Source organism: Nilaparvata lugens, chromosome Y, assembly GCF_014356525.2.
Source record: "Nilaparvata lugens isolate BPH chromosome Y, ASM1435652v1, whole genome shotgun sequence".
Taxonomy (NCBI): domain Eukaryota; kingdom Metazoa; phylum Arthropoda; class Insecta; order Hemiptera; family Delphacidae; genus Nilaparvata; species Nilaparvata lugens.
This window is the reverse complement of record NC_052519.1, coordinates 8,433,753-8,448,275: the sequence shown is the minus strand read 5'-3', so window position 1 is coordinate 8,448,275 and position 14,523 is coordinate 8,433,753. Positions and strand designations below refer to the sequence as shown.

Here is a 14,523-nt window from a genome sequence, read left to right as displayed (position 1 = left end):
ACGCATCGAATTCAAACTATTAATGTAAAGGTAACGGACCAGAACGGATCGTTTATTGATTTCCGTGGAGATACAATTACAATTAGGTTGCACATAAGTGAAAAGTAATGGGTTATCTTATTTTCAACCCACGTTCGAATATGTGCATGCACAATCAAGTCATTAGAGAAAGGAACGCGATAGCGTCAACACCTAAAAACAAACGTGCTTTGTCGGCTAAAAGCGCGAGAATATTAGAAAAGTTGGGTTTTATAGTTGATTGGCGAAATGTTAGGAGGGGGAGCGGCAGCAATTAGTGAAATTCTGGATGTGGAGACAGACCTTCAGTTTTATAATGATATTACTAAATTCCAATTTCACACTCATACAGTTTATTCGGGACAGGAAATAAAAAACTCTGACGAGGCACGTATTGGCATAAATTCTTTAGATGTCTATTCTTTACCTTGTAAATCATTCATATTGATTGAGGGAACAGTTAACTGTACAAAACCGGGAACAGACCCGGGCACCCGATGCACCAGTTGCTGCAGACTATAAATTAAGCAGTAACGTAATCGGCAACCTTTTTGACGAAATACGATATGAATTAGCAGGTCAGCAAATTTCTAAATCAAGATTGATTGGATTAACATCCACAATTAAAGCTATTCTAGTGAAGAATACTCTCGATAAAAACACATATCACTTGGCTGGTTTTGACAGAGCAGGATATGAGCTAACGGATAATAAATTCACTTTCTGTGTACCGCTGAAATTATCCTCCCATTTTTGAAGATTTTCAAAGAATAATTTTAAATTTGAAACAGAACTCGTCTTATTGAGGTCACCGACAGACAAAATTGTGTTGAGTCTACAAGTGGAACAAGCTTAGTGGAAAATTACAAAACTGCAATGGAGAATGCCCTACATAACTTTAGAAGATCATGTAAGACTGAAATTTTTGAGACTGCTCGATGCTGACACTCCACTGAAATTAGGTTTCCGGCATTGGGAAATTTGTGATTACCAAATTTGCAAAATTCACTTAACCATTCTTGGGCAGTTCGTACCACATCGAGTTTTGATAGTCCAAAATATGTATAATTGCATTTCAAACTGATCGTAAGAATAAAATTAAAAAATCAATATCTAATTTCGATAGCTGTGGTATTTACAATGTTAAAGTATATTTGAACAGCGAGTATCATCCATATGAAAATCTGCTAGGTAAGAAGGAGGTATTATACCGCATGTTCCTGGATTTCGCGCCCTCGTATTATAATCATTCAATCAATAGCGACTCGGAACAGAAATTGACTTTAAAACGTTTTGTGAATCAACACCGCTGATTGTTGTAGATTCTTCACACCAACCAAGTCATTTGAAATCATCGACGTATTGAAATGGAATTTAATAGTGCAGTACCTGCAAATACTTCCGCGTATTGCGTTTTAATTAGCGATCGTGTGATGGAGTACACACCTCTGACGAGCATGGTGAAAGAAGTTCAGTAATTTGCGCACCGCCTATATAAGGTGTGCATTCTGCTCAATTTAGTTCATCATCAGTTTCACCTTTGAACAGGCAACATGTCCTATTCTTTGTGTTCTGATATTTTGGACAAGCCACAAACTCGCTCTATTGGTATTCAGTGCGATCTTGATAGTTCCTATTATGAAGCAAGTACACTGAAGCCGGTGGTGTACTCCATGTGGTGGTGTCATGGTGTTATGCTGTGTGTAACATTCATAAAAATAGACCAGATGGACGATGTGCTTTGTTCAGTGCTCAACATTATAATTCTTTGTTGTTTAAAAATATGTATCAAACAAATAATTTCTTGTGCGAAAACAATCGAATGCAAAGTATGAAAATGACGGCGATGTACATGAATTCACAGAAAAAGAAACTTTGCTCGTTTTGGATTCTTCTACAACGGAAAGGATCTACAATGTGTTTATTGCTTACATGCATTGAGACTGCATAAAGCACGTACATGTTGTCTGTCGACAATTAATGAAGAAAGACCACTTAATTACTCTATAATAGTTCCTGCCTACACTTAGTTTTGTTCATTCGCTCAACAACATGGATCCGAGAAAGTAGTTGGCTGCCGACAAACGAATTGGAAGTGAGGTTAAAAAACTGTATTGATTGGTACGATGAGTGTGAAAGTGCAATTAGGAAATCAACTCCTGAAAATTATAGTTTGGCAAAACAATTGAAAGACATTTTTCTAAGCACGGTTAATTTAAATGACATAAGAGACTATCTATGTTATTATCGTCCTCATAATTTGTGTATAGATAAGCTAATTAAAATTGAAGATGAAATTATGAATAGTTGTGTTGCTGCTGGAATGTGCAAAGAAACGTTTTCTGCCTTCAAATGATTTTTCATTCCAATATCCCATTCACAATTTTTAGTTTAGTTGCTGCTTAGAGCTAGACCTGACAACACGTGTGGTGTGATCTTTTTTATACAGACACGAGCCTCTATAACACGTGCATCTCATCAATTTAGAAAGAGAGATATATCTTTCGCTATTCCCCTCATTCGACACATGTCAAACATCTGGGAAGCCGTTAACATGCAGTGTTATGGTTTTTCAAAATTCAAGAAATTAACTCGTCTCTTGATGTCAATTTCATTTAACGAATTTGATTCAATTGCGAAGAATATTAAATTTCCAACAGGATGTCAAGATGTTGATTTACCGTTAACAAAAACAGAAAATGTACATTTTTCGATTTTATCTGAGATTTTTGAACTGCTCAATATTCTAGACAGCGGCCATCTACATTATGATTGTACAAATGATTTGTCATCTGTTGTTAAAAATTCCGATGAACTTTGGAAATGCTTGTACGATATTGCAGATAAAAAATGTAAAAGAACTTAGATCATTGTAGAGATTCACTAGTATAGCATTAGATGTGAGAGAGAGAATTTCTCAATTCACTTCAATCTGTCAGTATAGCATTAGATGTAGAAATATGGATTCACTTTAATCTGTCACCAAGGGAATTTTTCCCTCATCTAGCATTCACTTTAATTTGACAGTATAGCATTAGATGTAGAAATATGGATTCACTATAATCTGTCAGTAGAGAATTTTTGCCCTCAAAGGGAAATTTTCCCTCATCTATACTGGGAGAGAGAGAGAATTTCTCAATTCACTTCAATCTGTCAGTATAGCATTAGATGTAGAAATATGGATTCACTTTAATCTGTCACCAAGGGAATTTTTCCCTCTCGAAGAGATTTTTTTCCCTCATCCAGCATTCACTTCTCGAAAATCCATTATGTAAATCTCAAAAAATCTATGATGTAGGCTAACCATCATGAAAAATTGAAATTTTTTATTTTCTCGAAAATCCATGATGTGAATCTCAGAAAATCCATGATGTAGGCTAACCATAATGAAAATAATGAAAAATTGAAATTTTATATTTTCTCGAAAATCCATGATGTAAATCTCAGAAAAACCATGATGTGGGCTAACCATCATGGAAATCATGAAGAATTGAAATTTTTTATTTTCTCGAAAATCCATTATGTAAATCTCAGAAAATCCATGATGTAGGCTAACCATCATGAAAATCATGAAAAATTGAATTTTTTTATTCTCTCGGAAATCCATGATGTAACACCATCATGAAAATCATGAAAAATTGAAATTTTTTTATTTTCTCGAAAATCCATGATGTAACACCATCATGAAAATCATGAAAAATTGAAATTTTTTTTTTTTTTGAAAATCCATTATGTAAATCTCAGAAAATCCATGATGTAGGCTAACCATCATGAAAATCATGAAAAATTGAAAAATTTTCTTTTCTCAAAAATCCATGATGTAAATCTCAGAAAATCAATGATGTAGGCTAACCATCATGAAAATCATGAAAAATTGAAATTTTTTATTTTTTCGAAAATCCTTGATGTAAATCTCAGAAAATCCATGATGTAGGCTAACCATCATGAAAATCATGAAAAATTGAAATTTTTTATTTTCTCGAAAATCCATGATGTAAATCTCAGAAAATCCATGATGTAGGCTAACTATCATGAAAATCATGAAAAATTGAAATTTTTTATTTTCTTGAAAATCCATGATGTAACACCATCATGAAAATCATGAATATTGAAATCTTTTATTTTCTCTCGAAAATCCATGATGTAAATCTCAGAAAAACCATGATGTGGGCTAACCATCATGGAAATCATGAAGAATTGAAATTTTTTTATTTTCTCGAAAATCCATTATGTAAATCTCAGAAAATCCATGATGTAGGCTAACCATCATGAAAATCATGAAAAATGAATTTTTTTATTCTCTCGGAAATCCATGATGTAACACCATCATGAAAATCATGAAAAATTGAAATTTTTTATTTTCTCGAAAATCCATGATGTAACACCATCATGAAAATCATGAAAAATTGAAATTTTTTTTTTTTTGAAAATCCATTATGTAAATCTCAGAAAATCCATGATGTAGGCTAACCATCATGAAAATCATGAAAAATTGAAAAATTTTCTTTTCTCAAAAATCCATGATGTAAATCTCAGAAAATCAATGATGTAGGCTAACCATCATGAAAATCATGAAAAATTGAAATTTTTTATTTTTTCGAAAATCCTTGATGTAAATCTCAGAAAATCCATGATGTAGGCTAACCATCATGAAAATCATGAAAAATTGAAATTTTTTATTTTCTCGAAAATCCATGATGTAAATCTCAGAAAATCCATGATGTAGGCTAACTATCATGAAAATCATGAAAAATTGAAATTTTTTATTTTCTTAAAAAACCATGATGTAACACCATCATGAAAATCATGAAATATTGAAATCTTTTATTTTCTCGAAAATCCTTGATGTAAATCTCAGAAAATCCATGATGTAGGCTAACCATCATGAAAATCATGAAAAATTGAATTTTTTTATTTTCTCGAAAATCCATGATGTAAATCTCAGAAAATCCATGATGTAGGCTAACCATCATGAGAATCATGAAAAATTGAAATTTATTCACAACTGAGCAGCTGAACCATTTCTTCTTCTGTGTGTTTCTACTATTCATTACGAACTTATCAACAACAACAACAGGTAAGAATTGAAAACAATTTTTATAGAAACAATATTACAATTTATTGAACACTACTTTCACACATACATACATCTATACAATTCGTAACACATAGGTCGACGAATTGTATACAGATATAAAAATTGTTAAGCATTAACAATTTTTATATCCGACCAATTTGGCGACTTATGTGTTACTAGCAACACATAATTTTCACAGTTGATGTTAAAATGTTCTATTTTTCCTCTGGTAATGCAGGAAGCAAATCTTTGAGGTAGATACACCTCACATTTGCTTCCTGCATTCCTTATTTTTAAAATTACACGTTGACCGTGTTAATTGGTGTCCTCTCGAGCTCCGATGATGCGGTACGGTAGATCCTCCTTCAACTCCCTCAGTGGGATCCACGGTTTGGGTAGAGGTTTGTTTATGAGTTACGAATTGGACAAATATTGGAAAAAAGAAAATGGAGTAAATATATTTTATAATGTAGAGCATATGCAACCATTAAATAGCGATTTTTGTGGTCATCTTACATTATTGTTTCTTGCAAATCAGTTGTAATTAAGTGTTTGTGCTGAACACACAAGATGGTTGTTATTACATTAAGATCTAACACGAGTAACCTCTATGAACATTTACAAGAAATTATAGAATTGGATAAAAATCGTGAATGGGAAATTGGATTGATTAATTTTCCTAGTTATAATAGTATTGCAAACATTAACAAAGGAACAAATTCCAGCTTCAAATATGGCGATAGATTAATCGAGTTGGATACCGGTGCATATGAAGTTGAGGATATTATAAAATCTTTAAAGAATAAATTGAATATTGATGGGAAGAAGAATAAACTTATTATACATTCAAACGCAAATACTATGAAGATTGGAATTCATTCTGATAAACCCATTGATTTAACACGTTCTGATTGATTGCTAAGATACTTGGTTTTGATAATGTTGTTTTGCAGCCAAATAAATGGCATTATTCCAAACATTTGGTTAACATAACAAGCATTGACAGTATTGTAATTGAGTGTAATTTAGCATGTGGCAGTTACTCTGACGGAAAACAAAAACATATAATCTATGAATTTTTGCCAAAGGTTCCTAGCGGCTATTTAATAAACGAAGTACCATCACCGATTATTTATGTACCTTTGAATACGCATCGAATTCAAACTATTAATGTAAAGGTAACGGACCAGAACGGATCGTTTATTGATTTCCGTGGAGATACAATTACAATTAGGTTGCACATAAGTGAAAAGTAATGGGTTATCTTATTTCCAACCCACGTTCGAATATGTGCATGCACAATCAAGTCATTAGAGAAAGGAACGCGATAGCGTCAACACCTAAAAACAAACGTGCTTTGTCGGCTAAAAGCGCGAGAATATTAGAAAAGTTGGGTTTTATAGTTGATTGGCGAAATGTTAGGAGGGGGAGCGGCAGCAATTAGTGAAATTCTGGATGTGGAGACAGACCTTCAGTTTTATAATGATATTACTAATTCCAATTTCACACTCATACAGTTTATTCGGGACAGGAAATAAAAAACTCTGACGAGGCACGTATTGGCATAAATTCTTTAGATGTCTATTCTTTACCTTGTAAATCATTCATATTATTGAGGGAACAGTTAACTGTACAAAACGGGAACAGACCCGGGCACCCGATGCACCAGTTGCTGCAGACTATAAATTAAGCAGTAACGTAATTGGCAACCTTTTTGACAAAATACGATATGAATTAGCAGGTCAACAAATTTCTAAATCAAGATTGATTGGATTAACATCCACAATTAAAGCTTTTCTAGTGAAGAATACTCTCGATAAAAACACATATCACTTGGCTGGTTTTGACAGAGCAGGATATGAGCTAACGGATAATAAATTCACTTTCTGTGTACCGCTGAAATTAATCCTCCCATTTTTTGAAGATTTTCAAAGAATAATTTTAAATTTGAAACAGGAACTCGTCTTATTGAGGTCACCGACAGACCTAAATTGTGTTGAGTCTACAAGTGGAACAAGCATTAGTGTGAAAATTACAAAACTGCAATGGAGAATTCCCTACATAACTTTAGAAGATCATGTAAGACTGAAATTTTTGAGACTGCTCGATGCTGACACTCCACTGAAATTAGGTTTCCGGCATTGGGAAATTTGTGAATTACCAAATTTGCAAAATTCACTTAACCATTCTTGGGCAGTTCGTACCACATCGAGTTTTGATAGTCCAAAATATGTTATAATTGCATTTCAAACTGATCGTAAGAATAAAATTAAAAAATCAATATCTAATTTCGATAGCTGTGGTATTTACAATGTTAAAGTATATTTGAACAGCGAGTATCATCCATATGAAAATCTGCTAGGTAAGAAGGAGGTATTATACCGCATGTTCCTGGATTTCGCGCCCTCGTATTATAATCATTCAATCAATAGCGACTCGGAACAGAAATTGACTTTAAAACGTTTTGTGAATCAACACCGCTGATTGTTGTAGATTCTTCACACCAACCAAGTCATTTGAAATCATCGACGTATTGAAATGGAATTTAATAGTGCAGTACCTGCAAATACTTCCGCGTATTGCGTTTTAATTAGCGATCGTGTGATGGAGTACACACCTCTGACGAGCATGGTGAAAGAAGTTCAGTAATTTGCGCACCGCCTATATAAGGTGTGCATTCTGCTCAATTTAGTTCATCATCAGTTTCACCTTGAACAGGCAACATGTCCTATTCTTTGTGTTCTGATATTTTGGACAAGCCACAAACTCGCTCTATTGGTATTCAGTGCGATCTTGATAGTTCCTATTATGAAGCAAGTACACCAAAGCCGGTGGTGTACTCCATGTGGTGGTGTCATGGTGTTATGCTGTGTGTAACATTCATAAAAATAGACCAGATGGACGATGTGCTTTGTTCAGTGCTCAACATTATAATTCTTTGTTGTTTAAAAATATGTATCAAACAAATAATTTCTTGTGCAAAAACAATCGAATGCAAAGTATGAAAATGACGGCGATGTACACAAATTCACAGAAAAGAAACTTTGCTCGTTATGGATTCTTCTACAACAGAAAGGATCTACAATGTGTTATTGCTTACATGCATTGAGACTGCATAAAGCACGTACATGTTGTCTGTCGACAATTAATGAAGAAAGACCACTTAATTACTCTATAATAGTTCCTGCCTACACTTAGTTTTGTTCATTCGCTCAACAACATGGATCCGAGAAAGTGGTTGGCTGCCGACAACGAATTGGAAGTGAGGTTAAAAAACTGTATTGATTGGTACGATGAGTGTGAAAGTGCAATTAGGAAATCAACTCCTGAAAATTATAGTTTGGCAAAACAATTGAAAGACATTTTTCTAAGCACGGTTATTTAAATGACATAAGAGACTATCTATGTTATTATCGTCCTCATAATTTGTGTATAGATAAGCTAATTAAAATTGAAGATGAAATTATGAATAGTTGTGTTGCTGCTGGAATGTGCAAAGAAACGTTTTCTGCCTTCAAATGATTTTTCATTCCAATATCCCATTCACAATTTTTAGTTTAGTTGCTGCTTAGAGCTAGACCTGACAACACGTGTGGTGTGATCTTTTTTATACAGACACGAGCCTCTATAACACGTGCATCTCATCAATTTAGAAAGAGAGATATATCTTTCGCTATTCCCCTCATTCGACACATGTCAAAATCTGGGAAGCCGTTAACATGCAGTGTTATGGTTTTTCAAAATTCAAGAAATTAACTCGTCTCTTGATGTCAATTTCATTTAACGAATTTGATTCAATTGCGAAGAATATTAAATTTCCAACAGGATGTCAAGATGTTGATTTACCGTTAACAAAAACAGAAAATGTACATTTTTCGATTTTATCTGAGATTTTTGAACTGCTCAATATTCTAGACAGCGGCCATCTACATTATGATTGTACAAATGATTTGTCATCTGTTGTTAAAAATTCCGATGAACTTTGGAAATGCTTGTACGATATTGCAGATAAAAAATGTAAAAGAACTTAGATCATTGTAGAGATTCACTAGTATAGCATTAGATGTGAGAGAGAGAATTTCTTAATTCACTTCAATCTGTCAGTGCAGCATTAGATGTAGAAATATGGATTCACTTTAATCTGTCACCAAGGGAATTTTTCCCTCATCTAGCATTCACTTTAATTTGACAGTATAGCATTAGATGTAGAAATATGGATTCACTATAATCTGTCAGTAGAGAATTTTTCCCCTCAAAGGAAATTTTCTCTCATCTATACTGGGAGAGAGAGAGAATTTCTCAATTCACTTCAATCTGTCAGTATAGCATTAGATGTAGAAATATGGATTCACTTTAATCTGTCACCAAGGGAATTTTTCCCTCTTGAAGAGATTTTTTTCCCTCATCCAGCATTCACTTCAATCTGTCAGTATAGCATTAGATGTAGAAATATGGATTCACTTTAATCTGTCAGTATAGAGAGGGAATTTTTCCTCCTAAAAGGGAAATTTTTCTCCCTCACCTGGGGAGGGGGAAGGGGAGAGAGAGAGAGATATCTCTCTTCAACCCCCTCACCTCCACTAGGCAAGGGGAAGGGGAGAGAGAAAGAGAGAGAGAGAAAGATATATCTCTCTCTTTTCAACCCCCTCACCACCACTGGGCAAGGGGAAGGGGATATCTATTTTTAGAACACCCCCCACCCTACAGGCGTGGGAAGGGGAGGCGGGATGGACGAGGGGGGAGAGGGGGGAGGGGGTTTTGGAGCAAAAAAACCCGTCAGTGATCTCAAAATCCCTCTACTTATAACAAGTCTTTACCATAGAATTAGGCTGTACCCACAGTATGTTTGACATTGATAGTGTGTATGTCGTTTCAGACATAGAAGTAGATCCCCTATCATGAAGTAGATCCTGGACCCCATTCACATTTCCCCCACCCAACCATACAGCTCCCGACCATCATCCCCTAGAACATTTAATATAAACACCTATGAACCCCCATCCCCGATCCTAGATATTGATACTGATTCACCGCCTTCATCCCCAACATCTATTGATAGTGATGAAGGTATAAATATATAGAGTTGAATACTGCATACCATACTTATACAATATTGTTTTGCATTGTTCCAGATGAGCAAAGCTGCACGATGTCAACAAACAGCAAACTCAGTGGACGAGTTTGTTGTTCTGGAGAAGGCATTTAAATCCCGACTCACGACTCTATACTACAATAATGCATACAAGGATGAGCCTGCCAAAGATTTCCACACCTTTCTGAGTTGTCTGAAGGATAAAATTGTTCACATCATCAGTCAGCAACTGCAGAAACATGGAGCAATGAAGTTCAATCTAGTATTGGAGGCAACATATTTCCGCAGCACCCTTGATAAGACCTTCTTCGAACAAGAAGAGTTTCAGAATGTCACCTTCAAAACTCCAAACTATACCATCTTCAGTATCATCAATCTTCCAGACATCATCAACCAAGTGTGCATGACCCTACTGGATGAGGAGTCAAAATTCAAAGGAAATTCCAGTGGATGGAGTTTGCTTATCATTGATGGATTGCTCATCAGGATTAGCAAACATATTCCCCTGCGTGGATCATCCTACATCAGTCTTCCACCTCTTCTATCAGCACAAAAGGCAATCATCAATCCTATAAACAAGGACCAGCAATGTTTCAAATGGGCTATCCTCGCCAAACATGTACAAGGCAGTAATCCTGAACGAGTCAACAACCGATACCATCAATTGGAAGAGAGATACAACTTTTCTGGCATCGGATTTCCCACTACCATCAGTCAAATCGATATATTTGAGAAAGATAATCCGGAGGTATCAGTTAATATTTATGGTGTGGATGAGAAGAACGTTATATTTCCAAGAAGAGTTGGAAATGCAATGAAGGCAGATCACTTTGATCTTCTCCTCCTCTGTGAGAGTAAGGATGATGATAAAAACAGCACCCTTGAGGATGACAATGAACATAAATCAAATAGCCACTACTGCTACATTAAAAATTTTGAAAGACTTGTGAGATCCCAACTCACAAAACGTAAAAGTAAAATTATCATCTGCAGATGATGTTTCACCCATTACACCCTCAACAGAGATGGAGAACGCAGGATGGCTGAGCATGAGGAGTATTGTGCTAGCAATAATACAGCAATAATCATCATGCTACAGGTTGGAAAAGATGGTGAACCTCCAACCTTAAAGTTTGAGAAACATGTGCAAAAGTATAGAGCATACACCGATTTTGAGTGCATCCTGGAGAAACCTGATGGAGACAATGAACAATGGATTGGTAAAGCTACCAAAGTTATCCAGTATCATCGGGCAATGAGTTACTGCTTATACTTTGTGCGGGACCCATATTTGGAAGATTCCTGGCTAACAATCACTAACCTAATCCCTCATGAGCCGATTGTCTACAGGGGTCCTGAAGCCGCCAAACATTTCATGAAGACCCTCACCATGTATGCGAAAGATTTAGATGAGGCAATTGACTGTAGGAATATCAAGTTGCTCCCACTAACCAAAAGAGAGCAAGCATGATATAATGCAGCCGATTTCTGTGAGGCCTGCAATGAGCGGTTCAATAAAGATGAGGTGTATGACCATTGTCATATAACTGGTATCTACCGGAATGCATTGTGTCATGAATGCAACCTGCAGCGACAGCGACAATTCATACCAGTGTTTCTCCACAACTCTTCAAACTACAATACACATCTCATTATTCCAGAGCTGGGTAGAGATGAGGATCGGCTGTTTGTCATCCCAAACTCGTCGGAAAAGTATATATCATTCACCAAACGAATATCTCCAAAAATGCACCTTCGATTCATCTATACATTCCGGTTTACACCTGATAGTTTAGACAATCTGGTCACCAACCTAGTCAAATCAGCATTGAATCTGGAAGACTTGTCCAAAGTGCTGCAACATACTGCCAAGGTGTTTGGAAACAAATTGAGCCTTGTCTCAAGGAAAGGAGTGTTTCCATACGACTACTGCGATTCATGGCAGAGACTTGAAGAAACATTGCTACTGCCCAAAGAGGCATTTTTCAGCAAGCTGGTTGATAGGAGTGTTAGCAGTGATGATTATGAACATGCTCAAACTGTGTGGAACCAATTCAGTTGTAGAACTCTGGGAGAGTACAGTGACCTATACTTGAAAACAGATGTTCTCCTGTTGGCCGATGTCTTTGAGAGCTTCCGTGATGTATGCATGAAGACTTATGGTTTGGATTGTGCACACTACTTTACATCTCCAGGCTTTTCCTTTGATGTCATGCTGAAATATACTAAAGTCGAGCTTGAGCTCCTTACTGACTATGACATGTACATGTTTATTGAGCGAGGTATCAGAGGAGGAATAACAAATTGTATACACCGTTATGCTGTAGCCAACAATGCCTACACAGGAGCGCCTATTGACCCCGAGAAGCCTACATCATATCTCCTGTACACAGATGCGAACAACCTGTACGGCTGGGCAATGTGCCAACCACTTCCATGCCGGAAATTCCAGTAGATGAAGAAAGATGAGTTGGAGGGGGTGAGCAGAGGTATAGAGGGTGTTGGAGATGTTCAAAAGATTGGCTACATCTTGGAGGTGGACATTGAGTACCATTCTGAATTGCAAGATGAGCACAATGACTTCCCATTCCTGGCAGAGAACAAAAAAACTCTTAAATCTAATCATGTACGACTCATGACAGCTCTAAGCAATCGCGAACATTATGTATGTCACTACCGCACCCTAAAACAGGCAGTACAACATGGATTGAAAATCACTAAAGTTCATCGAGGTGTAAGGTTTGAGCAGGAGGACTTCCTAGCACCCTACATCATGCTAAACACCAGACTTCGACAACAGTCAAAGAACAAGTTTGACAAAAATTTCTTCAAACTCATGAACAACACAGTTTTTGGCAAGACAATGGAGAATGTGCGAAAAAGAATGAGCATGGAGCTAGTGAATGATGAGAAGCGATTAAAGAAACTGATTGCTCGACCAGTGTACAAGGACCGCATCATATTTGGTGAGAATATTTGCGCTGTTACGATGCATAAGGAAAAAGTAAAGCTGAACAAACCTATCTACATTGGTTTGACAGTGTTGGACATAAGCAAGACCCTTATGTACCAGTTCCACTACGATGTGATGAAACCTACGTACAAAGAGAACCTGCAACTGCTTTATCAGGATACTGACAGCTTATTCTACCTTGTCAAGACAGAGACATGTACAACGACATCATCAACAACCAGCAACTGAAAAATATCTTTGACACTTCAGAGTACCCTGCAGACCACCCATGCTACTCGGATGCAAACAAAATGGTGCTTGGAAAGTTCAAAGACAAATATGCTGGCCAAGCGCCACTTGAGTATGTAGGCCTACGATCAAAGCTATATGCCTGTAGGTGTTACAATAGTGATCCAAATCAGCTGACAAGTGGATTGATAAAGAAAGCTAAAGGAGTGAGGAGACCAATACTTGGGCGAGAACTCTCAAAAATGCATCCAGATGCTGAATGTTACATAGGCTTCCAAGACTATCTAGATTGTCTATATGGTGATGAGGATATCTATAGAGAACAAGTGATGTTTGGCACTAGGAAACATCAGATCATGACTCAAGTCATGAGAAAGAAGGCACTGAGGTAAGCTGATGAGAAGAGGTATATTCTAGATGATGGAATTACAACTCTTGCACATGGACATTACAAGATCCCCACTCTAGCACACATTGATGAGGAGAAGGATGAGGAGGCAGAGGAGGAGGAGGAGGAGGAGGAGGATTATGATGTGGAGGAAGAGATGATTGACTCCCAAGAAATTCCCAAGGTTCAGGCAGCTAGCAGTACTACAACAGCTAAATGGCTACATTCCTCATCACATGATGAGCTCATTGATAAAGTCAATGAGTCAGGAAGCAGTACTATCCCTGCTAAACGGTCATGTCCCTTATCAAATGATGAGCTTGCTGATATGATCAATGACTATAAAATAGATGGTGATGCATCTCAGTATAGCATACTGAGAAAATTGCTTGAAAAGTGACGTCATACCTCATGCCAGGAAGTGTCAACAAATCCACTGTGCATACAATCTGCGCACATGTCTTCACCCTACATTCACATCGCAAGACTTTTTGGAAGCGGTCATCATCAGTTGAGGTCTTTGCACCGTGCTGTAAAGACGCCGCCCATCACCCCACCACCGCCGCCAGTCAGCCCACCTTTGTCACCAGTCGCCCCACCATCGCCACCAGTCATCCCACCACCGCCACCAGTCGGAACTGTCAGTCGCAACTGACAGACCGATATATACAAGGTTTTTGAATTTGCATTTCAAGGATAATATAAAAGGAAAAAGGAGTCTCCTCCATATGCCAATATTAGAGTAA

General features: G+C 36.7%; 1 protein-coding gene across 1 annotated transcript in view; it reads left to right on the top strand.

Moving 5' to 3' along the window:
* Positions 1-14,330, top strand: part of LOC120355279 — a 17,063-nt gene extending 2,733 nt beyond the window's left edge. Inside the window, exon 2 of the mRNA XM_039443627.1 lies at positions 14,047-14,330. Coding sequence (XP_039299561.1) covers positions 14,047-14,177 — 131 coding nt within the window. The 3' untranslated portion in view covers positions 14,178-14,330. The remainder of the gene's footprint in view (positions 1-14,046) is intronic.
* The last annotated feature ends 193 nt before the right edge of the window (positions 14,331-14,523 follow it).